Source organism: Crassostrea angulata, chromosome 8 (assembly GCF_025612915.1).
Source record: "Crassostrea angulata isolate pt1a10 chromosome 8, ASM2561291v2, whole genome shotgun sequence".
In the NCBI taxonomy this organism is placed as follows: Eukaryota; Metazoa; Mollusca; class Bivalvia; order Ostreida; family Ostreidae; genus Magallana; species Magallana angulata.
This window is the reverse complement of record NC_069118.1, coordinates 35,695,203-35,708,845: the sequence shown is the minus strand read 5'-3', so window position 1 is coordinate 35,708,845 and position 13,643 is coordinate 35,695,203. Positions and strand designations below refer to the sequence as shown.

The following is a 13,643-nucleotide window of genomic DNA, read 5'->3' as shown; positions in this document are numbered from 1 at the left end:
GTTGCCATTTTCCTTTGTTTTTCCCGTATATCTATCAATATATGCAGCCAAATAATACTTCTGTCGCAATGAACCGAAACTAGGAAAACTACACGTGGTTCTATTTGAAGTCGTAATTTCATTCAAAGCTTCATTATAATTTGATATGATGCATTATCTTTTAAAACGAATTAAATTTACTAATTATCCACTAAACAGGGATCAATAACAAACTTATTTTTAATAGTTAGGCTTAATTGTTTTCACACTTTCGTTTTTTCTGCTTTGAACTTCCGGCAGCTCATATCTGGTTCACATTTTTAATTTGTAAACAATTCGGTAAATAATCGTGCAAATGGCAAACAACTTCACGCACTGATAGAATATTTATTTCTGTTTTATAATTACCTAGCTAGGATTTTTTAAAACCTCAACTTCGTCTTCCACTAGTAATTTTTCTAAAAATTATTCGATACTGGCAAATATTCGTTACCGGCAAAACGACTGGACCAGTACTGAAACATCGTATAAAAACGTTATATATACATGTACTCTGTAACTAGTCGTCTTTTAATACGTATACCTTTCTTTTGTTTGTTAAAAATAAATTCAATTTTGTAAAAAGATAAGTATATCATTTCCTCTAGATTTTTTTTCCATGAAAATACCTACAAAAGAGTTTTGCCAATTACAAACAGTTTAAAGTACATGTAATGTAAAACACAGGCGCCATTTTGAAACAAATTGTCAGAGAGTTCCGAATGAAATCTGATGAACGTTTCACATGGTTCTCGCACGCTTTGCTCGAAACGATTTACACGCTTTGTCCGAAACTCTGCACGCTTTGTCCGAAACGCTAAACGGTTTACACGAAACGCTTCACGATTCACACGAAACGGTTAACACGAAACGTTTCTTGCACGTAAGTCGCACGCTTTTTTGGTGTAGTAGTACGTTTCAGGGTCTGTAAATTTTGTCAGCACGCAACAATTCTAAATTGCACATTGTTTTCAAAAATTTAGAAATATTTTAATAAAGAAGTTATCTTAGAGAAAAGGTTACGTGTTTTGTAAACGGGTTCGGTTTAAAAAAAAAAACAACACACAATTCCTGACATGACCCATGAGTACATACTGTTTACAACAATGCTTGCTACCCTCTGAAAATTTAACTCACCATTAAATATTTCATTTTTAGGTCTTTCCACCTTTCAGGTGAAAGACCTTTTGTTTTTCTTATGTTTTTAGGTCTTTCCACCTTTCAGGTGAAAGACCTTTTGTTTTTCTTATGTTTTTTATTATTATTCTTATTTTTTTTCTTCTCTTTTTTTCCAGGGACAGCTTTTTTATTTCAAGAGATATTGAAACAATTTTTTCTTTATGTGATTGGCCATTAAAAGTTATGGTACCAAATGACCCTTTGCTTGATAACTCCCAGAACTTACAAAGTTATTGCCCTTGTGTACGAAAAGCTTGTTATCGCTACTCCTCTGAAACCATTAGAGATAGAGACTTGGAACTTTTACCAATGTCTTCAGTACACTTAGAGGATTCTTCAATCTACTAACACCGAAAGGATCCGAGACCCCCTTCTAGTAGTTATTGCCCCTGAAAGTATTTGAATTTCCATAAAATCCCATCCAACTTTTTTATTATTTATCATAAAGACTTCGGACCACTTGGGATTGAAGCGTCTTCCTTGGCCGAACAAAATTACATAAAGGTCAAAGGTCAAGGTCATCTGAAAATCTCTTAATTAATGAATTTTTAGATCTCTTTTGTTTAGTGTAGTAAAGAAAAACTTTTTCATGGATGTAATAGGACATCTTAAGACATTTTAAAATATATCCCCTTGGCTCTTTCTTTTAAATAGTTACAAAGTTATTGCCCCTTTTGTACGAAAAGCTTGTTATCGCTACTCCTCTGAAACCATAAGAGATAGAAACTTGGAACTTTTACCAATGTCTTTAGTACACTTAGAGGGTTTTTCAATCTATTCATACCGAAATGATCTGAGCCCCCCTTCTAGTAGTTATTGCCCCTGAAAGTATTTACATTTCTATATAATCACTTCCAACTTTTTTATTACTTATTATACAGACTTCGGACCACTTGGGATGGAAGTGTCTACCTTGGATGAACAAAATGATATAAAGGTCAAAGGTCAAGGTCATTTGGAAATCTCTTAATTAATAGTTTTTAGATCTCTAATGTTTAGGATGGTAGAGAAAAACTTTTTCATGGATATAATAGGACATCTTAAGACATTTCAAAATATAACCCTTTAACCCTTACCATGTAACAATTATAGAGTTATTGCCCCTATTGTACAAAATGCTTATTATCGCTACTCATAATTAACCGTTGGAGATAGAGATTTGAAACTTTTACAAATGTATTCAGTATATTGAGACGTTTCTTCAATCTATTCTTACCGACAGGGTCCAAAGTCCCTCTCTAGCAGTTGTTGCCCCTGAAAGTTTTGAACATTCAATAAAAAACACAAATAACTTTTGAATCAATAATCATAGATACATCGGACCACTTGGTATTGAAGCGTCTATCTTGTCCGATGGGAATGACATAAAGGGCAAAGGTCAAGGTTAAGCAATAAAAAATTGCAAACTTAATCGTTTAACACTTTTTTATGAAGTAACGCAGAAAAAATAATTTATTCTATTGAAGCAATCTTATTTCAAACATAAAAAACAATGAGGTGGAAAGACCTCTAATTGTTCGAGAACAATTAGTCTACTAGTTTATTATTTTTTTTCTTCTCTTTTTTTCCAGGGACAGCTTTTTTGTTTCAAGAGATATTGAAACAATTTTTTCTTTATGTTATTGGCCATTAAAAGTTATGGTACCAAATGACCCTTTGCTTGATAACTCCAAGAACTTACAAAGTTATTGCCCTTGTGTTAGAAAAGCTTGTTATCGCTACTCCTCTGAAACCATAAGAGATAGATACTTAAAACTTTTACCAATGTCTTCAGTACACCTAGAGAGTTCTTCAATCTACTAATACCGAATGGATCCGTGACCCCCTTCTATCAGTTATTGCCCCTGAAAGTATTTGAATTTCCATAAAACCACTTCCAACTTTTTTATTATTTATCATAGAGACTTCGGACAACTTGGGATGGAAGCGTCTACCTTGGCCGAACAAAATAACATAAAGGTCAAAGGTCAAAGTCATTTAGAAATCTGTTAATTAATGAGTTTTTTGATCTCTTGTGTTAAGGGTGGTAGAGAAAAAACTTTTTCATGGATGTATTAGGACATCTTAAGACATTTTAAAATATAGCCCTTCGGCTCATACCTTTGAATAAACACAAAGTTATTGCCCCTATTGTACGAAATGTTTGTTATCGCTACTCCTCTGAAACCATAAGAGATAGAGACTTGAAACTTTTACCAATGTCTTCAGTACACATAGACGGTTCTTCAATCTATTCATACCAAAAGGATCTGAGGTCCACATCTAGAAGTTATTGCCCCTGAAAGTATTTGAATTTCCATAAAACCACTTCCAACTTTTTTATTACTTATCATAGAGACTTCGGACCACTTGGGATGGAAGCATCTACCTTGGCCAAACAAAATAACATAAAGGTCAAAGGTCAAGGTCATTTGAAACTCTCTCTTAATTCATGAGTTTTTGTATCTCTTTTGTTTAGGATGGTAGAGAAATACTTTTTCATGGATGTAGTAGGACATCTTAAGACATTTCAAAATATAACCCTTTGACCCTTACCATGTAACAATTATAGAGTTATTGCCCCTATTGTACAAAATGCTTGTTATCGCAACTCCTCATTAACCATTAGAGATAGAGACTTGAAACTTTTACTAATGTGTTCAGTATACTTAGACGCTTCTCCAATCTATACATACCGACAGGGTCCAAAGTCCCTTTCTAGCAGTTATTGCCCCAGAAGGTTTCTAACATTTAATAAAGAAACACAAATAACTTTTGAATCAATAATCATAGATACATCGGACCATTTGGTATTGAAGCGTCTACCTTGTCAGATGAAAATGACATGAAGGTCAAAGGTCAAGGTCAAGCATTAAAAAACTGAAAACTTAATCGTTTGACACTTTTTTTTATGAAGTAACGCAGAAAAAATAATTTATTCTATTGAAGCAATCTTATTTCAAACATAGAAAACAATGAGGTGGAAAGACCTCTAATTGTTCGAGAACAATTAGTCTACTAGTTTAAATAATGTTTGTTACGATTACATAAACTAAAACATTTTCTTATTTTTCTTTTTCAATACACGTTTTATATGCAGGCTTTCAATCACAACACGTTTTTATAACAACAAGAGGCCCATGGGCCACATCGCTCACCTGTGGAACAATAGGTATGATAAAATCAGCTTAATGGAGTCATAATACAAACAATCTGGACAATGTACAATAATACATGTAGATCCTGTATAAATAAAATCCATTTTCCCCCTGGATATTCTTATGTTTATAATCATTAGTCCCTTTTCTAACAGGATGATTTTATAGTCATATCACATGATGAGTATTGCAGTTCTCAAAAAGATCCTTAATAATTGTTTATCTATGGGATATAAAGCTACATCAAACTCTGAACCTTCTTGTGAGGCCGAAGAATTGTCCTGGAGCCAAAGTCTTAACAATTATAAAGAATCATCTGGCTGATTAGTTTCTGAGAAGATTTTAAAAGTTTTACTCTATATATTCCTATGTAAAACTTTAACCCCCCACCCCCCCCCCCCATGTGGCTCCACCCAACCCCCAGGGATCATGATTTTCACAACTTTGAATCTACACTACCTGAGGATACTTCCACACAAGTTTCAGCTTTCCTGGCTGATTAGTTTCTGAGAAGAAGATTTTAAAAGATTTACTATATATATTCCCATGTAAAACTTTGACCCCCCCCCCCCCCATCATTGTGGCCCCACCCACCCTCAGGGATCATGACTTTCACAACTTTGAATCTACACTACCTGAGGATGCTTCCACACAAGATTCAGCTTTCCTGGCTGATTAGTTTCTGAGAAGAAGATTTTTAAAGATTAACTCTATATATTACTATGTAAAACTCTGAGCCCCCATTGTGGCCCCACCCACCCCCAGGGATCATAATTTTCACAACTTTGAATCTACACTACCTGAGGATGCTTCCACACAAGTTTCAGCTTTCCTGGCTGATTAGTTTCTGAGAAGAAGATTTTTAAAGATTTACTCTATAAATTCCTATGTAAAACCTTGACCCCCCCCCCTCACCATTGTGGCCCCACCCTAACACTGGGGTTCATGATTTTCACAACTTAGAATCTACACAACCTGAGGATGCTTCCACACAAGTTTCAGCTTTCCTGGCTGATTAGTTTCTGAGAAGAAGATTTTTAAAGATTTACTCTATAAATTCCTATGTAAAACCTTGACCCCCCCATTGTGGCCCCACCCTAACCCCGGGGTTCATGATTTTCACAACTTTGAATCTACACTTCTTGAGGATAATTCCACACAAGTTTCAGCTTTCCTGGCTGATTATTTTATGAGAAGAAGATTTTTAAAGATTTACTCTATATATTCCTATGTAAAACTTCGACCCCCCATTGTGGCGCCACCCTACCCCTGGGGGCCATGAATTTGACAACTTTGAATCTACACTACCTGAGGATGCTTCCACACAAGTTTCAGCTTTCCTGGCTTTATGGTTCTTGAGAAGAAGGTTTTTGAAAATATCTCAAAATTTTTCATAAATTTCTAATTATCTCCCCTTGAAAAAGGGCGTGGCCCTTAATTTTCACAGCTTTGAATTCCCTTTGCCTAAGGATGATTTGTGCCAAGTTTGGTTGAAATTGGCCCAGTAGTTCTTGAGAAGATGTTGAAAATGTGAAAAGTTTACGGAAAGACGGACGGACGGACGGACAGACGGACGACAGACAAAATGTGATCAGAATAGCTCACTTGAGCTTTCAGCTCAGGTGAGCTAAAAACAGAACTGAAAGTTTAGTAATTATAATCGTTTAACACCACATCACATATATTTTCAACTCGCAGCAACAACGGAAGACCTGCTCGTGGCTTTGCCACGAGCTCTGCTCTAGTTCTTTTTTCTTTTTTTGTTTCCTAGACGCGAACTTTGAGGCTTCATATCTTGCTCATTTCTGAACGGTTTTTGCTCAAATTTTCAGGGCTAATGTACTTTACAAAACACTATCTTAAGCAATTCATAAAATGTAGAATTCTCTTTCCGTTAAAGAGTTATTCCCCTTTTAAATTTTTTTAGGGCCTTTTGTTTCCAGACAAAGGCTCCGAGAGTATGATAGCAGGGAATGGGAATCCAACGAATTTGAATAACAGAGACATTGTAGTTGTGCACATCTGTTTTGGTTTTTAGATTACGTTTTTTATTTAGGAAAAGGTAGGGGGTCAAAAAACAGGATTCAAAAAAGTGCAAAAATTTAGACATGTTTTCCTTTATATCTTTTAAACGAAAAACATTTTGTTAAGACATGTAGAATAAAAGTTGTGCAAAATATCAAGGGCTTTCATTTGACACCAATAAAGAGGGCTGGCCCCTTAAATTAAGGGCCAATGGCCCCTAAAAAAATTTGCTAAATAACTCAAAAACGGTTAGGATTTTGATATGGCTGTCGCTGGAAAAGTTGTTTGTTGGGATCTTATAAAGGTCGTTACAATGTTATTTTGTATGAGATTTGTGTAGTATGAGTGTAAAAAGCTTTACATGTTAACATGTACCTGTTTTCATTTGACAAGTTAACGAAAGTCTTTGCGCGTACAACTGGCATAAAGTTACCGCAGAAAGTATGCTGGTTTATACAAACGGCATTAATTCATAAGAATTTTTTTTTTAGAATACGTGCTTTATTTTAGGAGTTTAAGTCATTGTTGTTAAGTTCTTATATTGCACAATCCTTAAAAACGAGATTTGGGAAACAAATCATTGTTTTTCTTTTATAGTAAACCACAAAATATGGAATGAAAAAAAATATCGATGCATTACATTTTAGTTATTAACTCCACGCATTTAAAATCTACCTTGAATCAGAGCTGTGTGTGTGTACCATTACGTAAGCTCTCCCTCGCCCGCGGCCGAGAAAATCGGTCACCATGGTCGCGGCTGGACTACCTAGCGGTCAGCGGTTATCTAATACACGAGAGTTGCGTCTCTCATATATGAGTTTATTTATCCGCAAACTCAAGAATTGTTTTCGTTTTGATTACACATATTTTTTTATGGATTAAACAATTGGGTGTCAATTAAGAAAGACGCACACTTCCATGCATATGAACGTGTTTGAGTTAATATATTTATGTTATCAAAGTTTGTCCATTTTGTATTTATTTAATTAAATTTGAGTGTAAATGAATATTAATGAACGATATTACTCCAAATCGGAAACACCGTCAGATGTAAAATATTTTATAAACTGTACAAATAATGCTTTAAATCAACAACAACAACAACCCCTAAATATTAAACATTTAAATGATGATCATCCATCGCACATGGCTGAGGAGATCCGGCGCGAGTAGACAAGTGATCCGCGGTCGGTTCGTGATCTTCTACATGTACATGTACCTTATCACGCGTTCATGTTTCATATTTTGCACGGACACAACTATATTTTATTATGTTTTCAACTATTATATTGGTTTAAGGTGAAAAGATAAATTTATTTTACTTGTACAGTTGATTTAGCATTGATGTATACGATAGCGTACAAGGTAGTTTAAAAATCAAATCAAATTATAATCAAAGTTCCATGTTACATGTTTGCGGTAGGTGCTAGCACGATAAAAGAATGTCCTGATTTGAGGCATCCGATGATTATTTAAAAGAATATTCACATGAGTTTTAAACACTTTAGATTAGATTCTATCGGTCACATATTAATCACTTCTGTAGTTTTTCTACATGTTCGTTTCATTGTGGAAGCGAACTCATTGCTGCCCCCCCCCCCCCCTCCCGCCCCGCTGACAGGAGCTCGCGTTGTATTTTTTTTTTTTTTTGAATGGCGAAACGATATCAAGATCTGTCGAAAATCATTTTTGGTGGCTTCTTCTTATGTGTAACATTTTGTTTCACTTTCCCACCCGTTTGTTTATTCGGTCAGTCTGTGTTAATTCAACCGCCACGTGCGACCGAGAATCTTGTGTCGCTTCAGCGCACACAGCTCAGAACATATATAGCCCCGGGTCATCAATTGTTATGTTAATTGAGTAACAATTGGATGGTGCTTTTACTACATAAAATAATAAATAAAAAAAATCATCCAGAAAAAATGTTACCGTAACTCAATAGTCAATACCAAAATTAAAATCCGCATGATTACAAACTGAAATCGGGTTTTCAGTATTGGGCGGGATTTGATTTTTCTTCTAACATTAGTATTTTTATTGGTTTCAGAGAATACGATGTAAAAATACAAACAGTAAATAAATCTGATATTATTTACATTGATAATGTTGAAAAATATTTAAAATTAAATTAGTCACATTTGTTAGAAAACAATGTAATACAAACATCCGTTAATTTTTTTCCTATGTCGTATCATTCGCGTAAATAAATATGTTCTGTACATATCCATGCACCTCAGAAAAAATTCAAATGATTAAACAAAAAAGAAAGTTGTAATTACTATTTCGGTTTTTTTTTCAGAGTAATTTAACATTGTATTGAAAAGAACAAGAAATAAAAATGATTTAATTTTTTGACTCAATCTTCGTTTATATTACCGGCGCTCCTTACATGTACATGTATAACGGCGTACAGTGTATAGATTATCATGATCTATTTGAATTAAGTACCATACGTAAAGTTTCCCATAATAATTAATTGCATGACTGTGTACATTGTAGGCAAATCCCTGTGCGTTAATTACTTTTAAGACCTCTTGTTTTCCGTTAACAGTGGTTTAAATTATTAAAATAATTACTTGTAAAAATATCTATAATAGGGATTCCAAAGAACTTACTTCCTGCAATTCATAGAAATTATCAGTATGTTTTCTTTCTACATTTAATTTTGTTCAAATAATTAATAAATTTTCTATCATTTAAATTGTGTGCTTCATCAAATACTGATTCCGATTACATTGAAGTCATTAATTTTTCCATTGGCTATTGACAAAAAAAGAGACGCTTGACCATCCAATGAAAAAAAATACACAGAGTTTGATTGACAGGTTCAGCCAGGTGCAGGTCTCACCAGATGTCCGAGGTTATGTGTGCCGCTTGTACAAAGCCGAATGGTCTTAGTAAGAGTTATCGATGTAAATAAATAATAAAAAAAATACATGCTTATCAAAACACGCTGGTGTAAGTTAAAGTTGATTAAGGCTTGTTCCAACAGAAATCATGTTTTTCTAATTGTATTTAATATTTTTTATGTATAGCGAATTTTAATATTGCACAGTCATTTTACCGGTAACGAATCAGTATGCGGTTTCGTCGTGCATGCAACTATTATTACCGGAATTCTAAATGTTTTTATTTTATGTTTAAACCGCGTTTCTTTGTCCTTCTAAACTGTAATATCAAACTTCCGAAAATATAAAGGAAGTAATTTCAACACCCCCTCCATTTTCCTAGTTTTGAGAATTCGTTTCCTAGTATCGAATTAAGCGCCCTTTATCACTTCTGACCGAAAATTTTGAGGCGAATTAATTTCAAAAATATACTAGAGGTACATGTTAATGGACTTATAAATGAAGAAGGAAAAACAATTGTGGGAATATGTCATTTAAACAAATAATATGATCGTTATTTTTATCATATATATACTGTTTTCCCGTCAAATTAAAACTCGAACAGTTTTCATTTGCGTTACTTTATAATATTGAATGTTCATAAAAACACTTTATAATAGTAATTGATGATAAGTAGTTGCCATTTTCCTTTGTTTTTCCCGTATATCTATCAATATATGCAGCCAAATAATACTTCTGTCGCAATGAACCGAAACTAGGAAAACTACACGTGGTTCTATTTGAAGTCGTAATTTCATTCAAAGCTCCATTATTATTTGATATGATGCATTATCTTTTAAAATGAATTATATTTACTAATTATCCACTAAATAGGGATCAATAACAAACTTATATTCATAGTTAGGCTTAATTGTTTTCACACTTTCGTTTTTTCTGCTTTGAACTTCCGGCAGCTCATATCTGGGTCACATTTTTAATTTGTAAACTATTCGGTGAATAATCGTGCAAATGGCAAACAACTTCACGCACTGATAGAATATCTATTTCTGTTTTATAATTACCTAGCTAGGATTTTTTAAAACCTCAACTTCGTCTTCCACTAGTAATTTTTCTAAAAATTATTCGATACTGGCAAATATTCGTTACCGGTAAAACGACTGGACCAGTACTGAAACATCGTATAAAAACGTTATATATACATGTACGCTGTAACTAGTCGTCTTTTAATACATATACCTTTCTTTTGTTTGTTAAATATAAATTCAATTTCGTAAAAAGATAAGTATATCATTTCCTCTAGATTTTTTTCCCATGAAAATACCTACAAAAGAGTTTTGCCAATTACAAACAGTTTAAAGTACATGCAATGTAAAATACGGGCGCAATTTTGAAACAAATTGTCAGAGAGTTCCGAATGAAATCTGATGAACGTTTCACATGGCTCTCGCACGCTTTGCTCGAAACGATTTACACGCTTTGTCCGAAACTCTGCACGCTTTGTCCGAAACGCTAAACGGTTTACACGAAACGCTTCACGATTCACACGAAACGGTTAACACGAAACGTTTCTTGCACGTAAGTCGCACGCTTTTTTGGTGTAGTAGTACGTTTCAGGGTCTGTAAATTTTGTCAGCACGCAACAATTCTAAATTGTACATTGTTTTCAAAAATTTAGAAATATTTAAATAAAAAAGTTATCTTAGAGAAAAGGTTACGTGTTTTGTAAACGGGTTCGGTTTAAAAAAAATCCACAATTCCTGGCATGACCCATGAGTACATACTATTAACAACAATGCTTGCTACCCTTTGAAAATTTAACTCGCCATTTAATATTTCATTTTTTAAATAATGTTTGTTACGATTACATAAAGTAAAACATTTTCTTATTTTCTTTTTCAATACACGTTTTATATGCAGGCTTTCAATCACAACACGTTTTTATAACAAAAACAGAACTGAAAGTTTAGTAATTATAATCGTTTGACACCACATTACATATATTTTCAACTCGCAGCAACAACGGAAGCTCTGCTCTAGTTTTATGACCTATTCTTCAAATCCACTTGCACTTTTTTATTAGGTAATTAACAGCTTTAAGGTGGTGCAGGACACCTGCATATTGTGATGTATACTTCCTATTGAGATAAACAATAAAGTATATTAAATATTAATTAAATATTTACCCCCCAAATAATGTTACCTAACATTGAACTGCAATGGGTTAGAGCGTTTACATGTCTGCAAGAGCATTGGGGTCGAAGGTGTATTTTTGGTAATTTTACTATTGATATAAATGAATTTTCATGGGGGGGGGGGGGTCTGGACCCATCACTCCCACCCCTTCTCTAAATCTGTGCACATGATGATGTACATGTAGGCACACAGAAGTAAATCTAACAGGGAGGGGGCATAATTTAATTTTTAATTTTGTTTGTAATAATTATATAGACCACTATACTTTCTATGACATGAAATGTTAAGATTATTGATTAACTGAAAATTCACAGCAAACAGTTCAACCCCAAATTGCACATAAAGTGCTGCTCGCGTGTATTATCATATGGGAAGGGATCTCATCCTTCAGTTATGAAAATTATAATTTTTAAATGTATTACCGGAGCTTGCATGTGGCCTTCATTTTTAATTAAACCGGTACAAAACAGTGTTATTTATGGGCAAACACTTGGTGCGGGTATTACTGTCTAATGACAGCATCTAGTTTTAATTACTGTTATTATTATGTATACAGTATTAACAAATGAGTAAAAACGATAATTATTAAAGATGAACATTGAATTCAATAAGGTAATTTCCAATCACACAGCCAACTCAAGATGCTTTTAACCAAGATTTTCAATGCTATTTTTAACAATTTTCTGACCTCAAGCCTTACACAAGTCGAATTAGACGATAAGTTGGGTGCTCTGCTTCAGAGAAAAAAAAATACCGACTAATCTTCGGAAAAAATACAGTATATTACATTCTGTTCTCTGTAGAGAACAGATTCAATTGTTTAAGAATAGTTCAATATATTGTGAAATAATAAACACATTCTCTATTTGCATTGTATGATATTTCTCTATCGACCCTGAAAACCTTAATAAAATGTCTTTTTATTCTCTATATAGCTGGTTTTCATCTTAAGTTGCTGTTGGTCTAAATAAACATTGAAATACATTGATTCCATGTTTGTATGTTATTACATTTTACATTATTAAATTTCACAGCACAAAATATAATAATGTAAAATGTAATGCATGTATTGGGGGTTTGATACATCTTGCAGTCTTAATTATTACAATTTACATTGTTACAAACATTACATATTTATTTAATGTTTTTTTGCCCATTTCCATAACCTTGAGACTGATTTGTCTAGATTCTAGACACCTAGACACATGTAACTTACGATCATTGACAGTGACCTTTTTTTAAATCAAAATTTTCAAAACTTTTAAATATTGATGCTCACATATGTCATTAAAATCCTGGAAATGAATAATTTTCTAAAAAGTATGTTGCAATTGAAAATTAAATTATTATTCCAATTTCAAAAGCCTATGTTTAATGATGTGTTTTCTATCAATTTTTCTTAAAATGAATTACCGGACATTATTGTTCTAATTTTGAAATGAATTCCTGGTGGGGATGCTTATATAAAATTCTGTTACTGTAATATGTTAATATACTTTAGATATTTTTTCTTAAATGACAAGATTCATATTCACAAACCTACATTTTGTAAGCCACAAGGCACTTAATAGCTGAGATAAATATTGAAAATATTGAAATTTCTTTATGCATTGTATTGGGAAACCAGGTAGTTTTAATTTCCAGCATTAAAATGTGAAGGTTTTTTTTTTAACATAAGCATGCAGTTCATTAAATTTCTAATTTCTATTTTTTTTTTATTCTTACCTCATTATATGAGTAGGACCCATCATTGAAGATAACAAATAAATAAATATTATCAACAGCATTAAAACCAGTTCCAGAAATAGTCAACTTCCTTCCACCACTGAAAATAAAATAAATACAAGTAATAGCTTTCCAAAAAGCTTGCCTGACTAAACAATATTATTCAATGGAAGCATTCATGTATAAATTAGGCTATCTTATCAGAAATTAATTTTAATTTTCGCTGCTGATCATAAATTTATAAACGGAACGTGAAATTTAAGATGAAATGTCAGTCCTTTCTTCGATCTAGAACATGTACCTGCACACTTGAAATTCATTTATTTTATTAATTCAATTTTTTAGGAAAGTACACATAATTATAATATAAGTGCATGTAAGCTTGAAAGCTGGAAGGTAGATAGTCATTTTTTAAAATTGTGTTTGTTATATTAAGAAGCAAATTCAACTGAAAAGCATTTTTATTTAAAAATTTAAAAAGGTATACAAACACGTATTGTTTTTGAATGTGTGTGGG

At 33.0% G+C, this 13,643-nt stretch overlaps 1 protein-coding gene across 6 annotated transcripts in view; it reads right to left on the bottom strand.

Annotated features, from left to right (window-relative positions):
* LOC128158169 (plexin-B-like) overlaps positions 1–13,643 on the bottom strand; it is a 342,553-nt gene that overhangs the window by 104,755 nt on the left and 224,155 nt on the right. For all 6 annotated transcript variants that reach the window (XM_052820921.1, XM_052820923.1, XM_052820920.1 and 3 more), the window contains one exon: positions 13,127–13,226. In XM_052820921.1, coding sequence (XP_052676881.1) covers positions 13,127–13,226 — 100 coding nt within the window. The remainder of the gene's footprint in view (positions 1–13,126; positions 13,227–13,643) is intronic.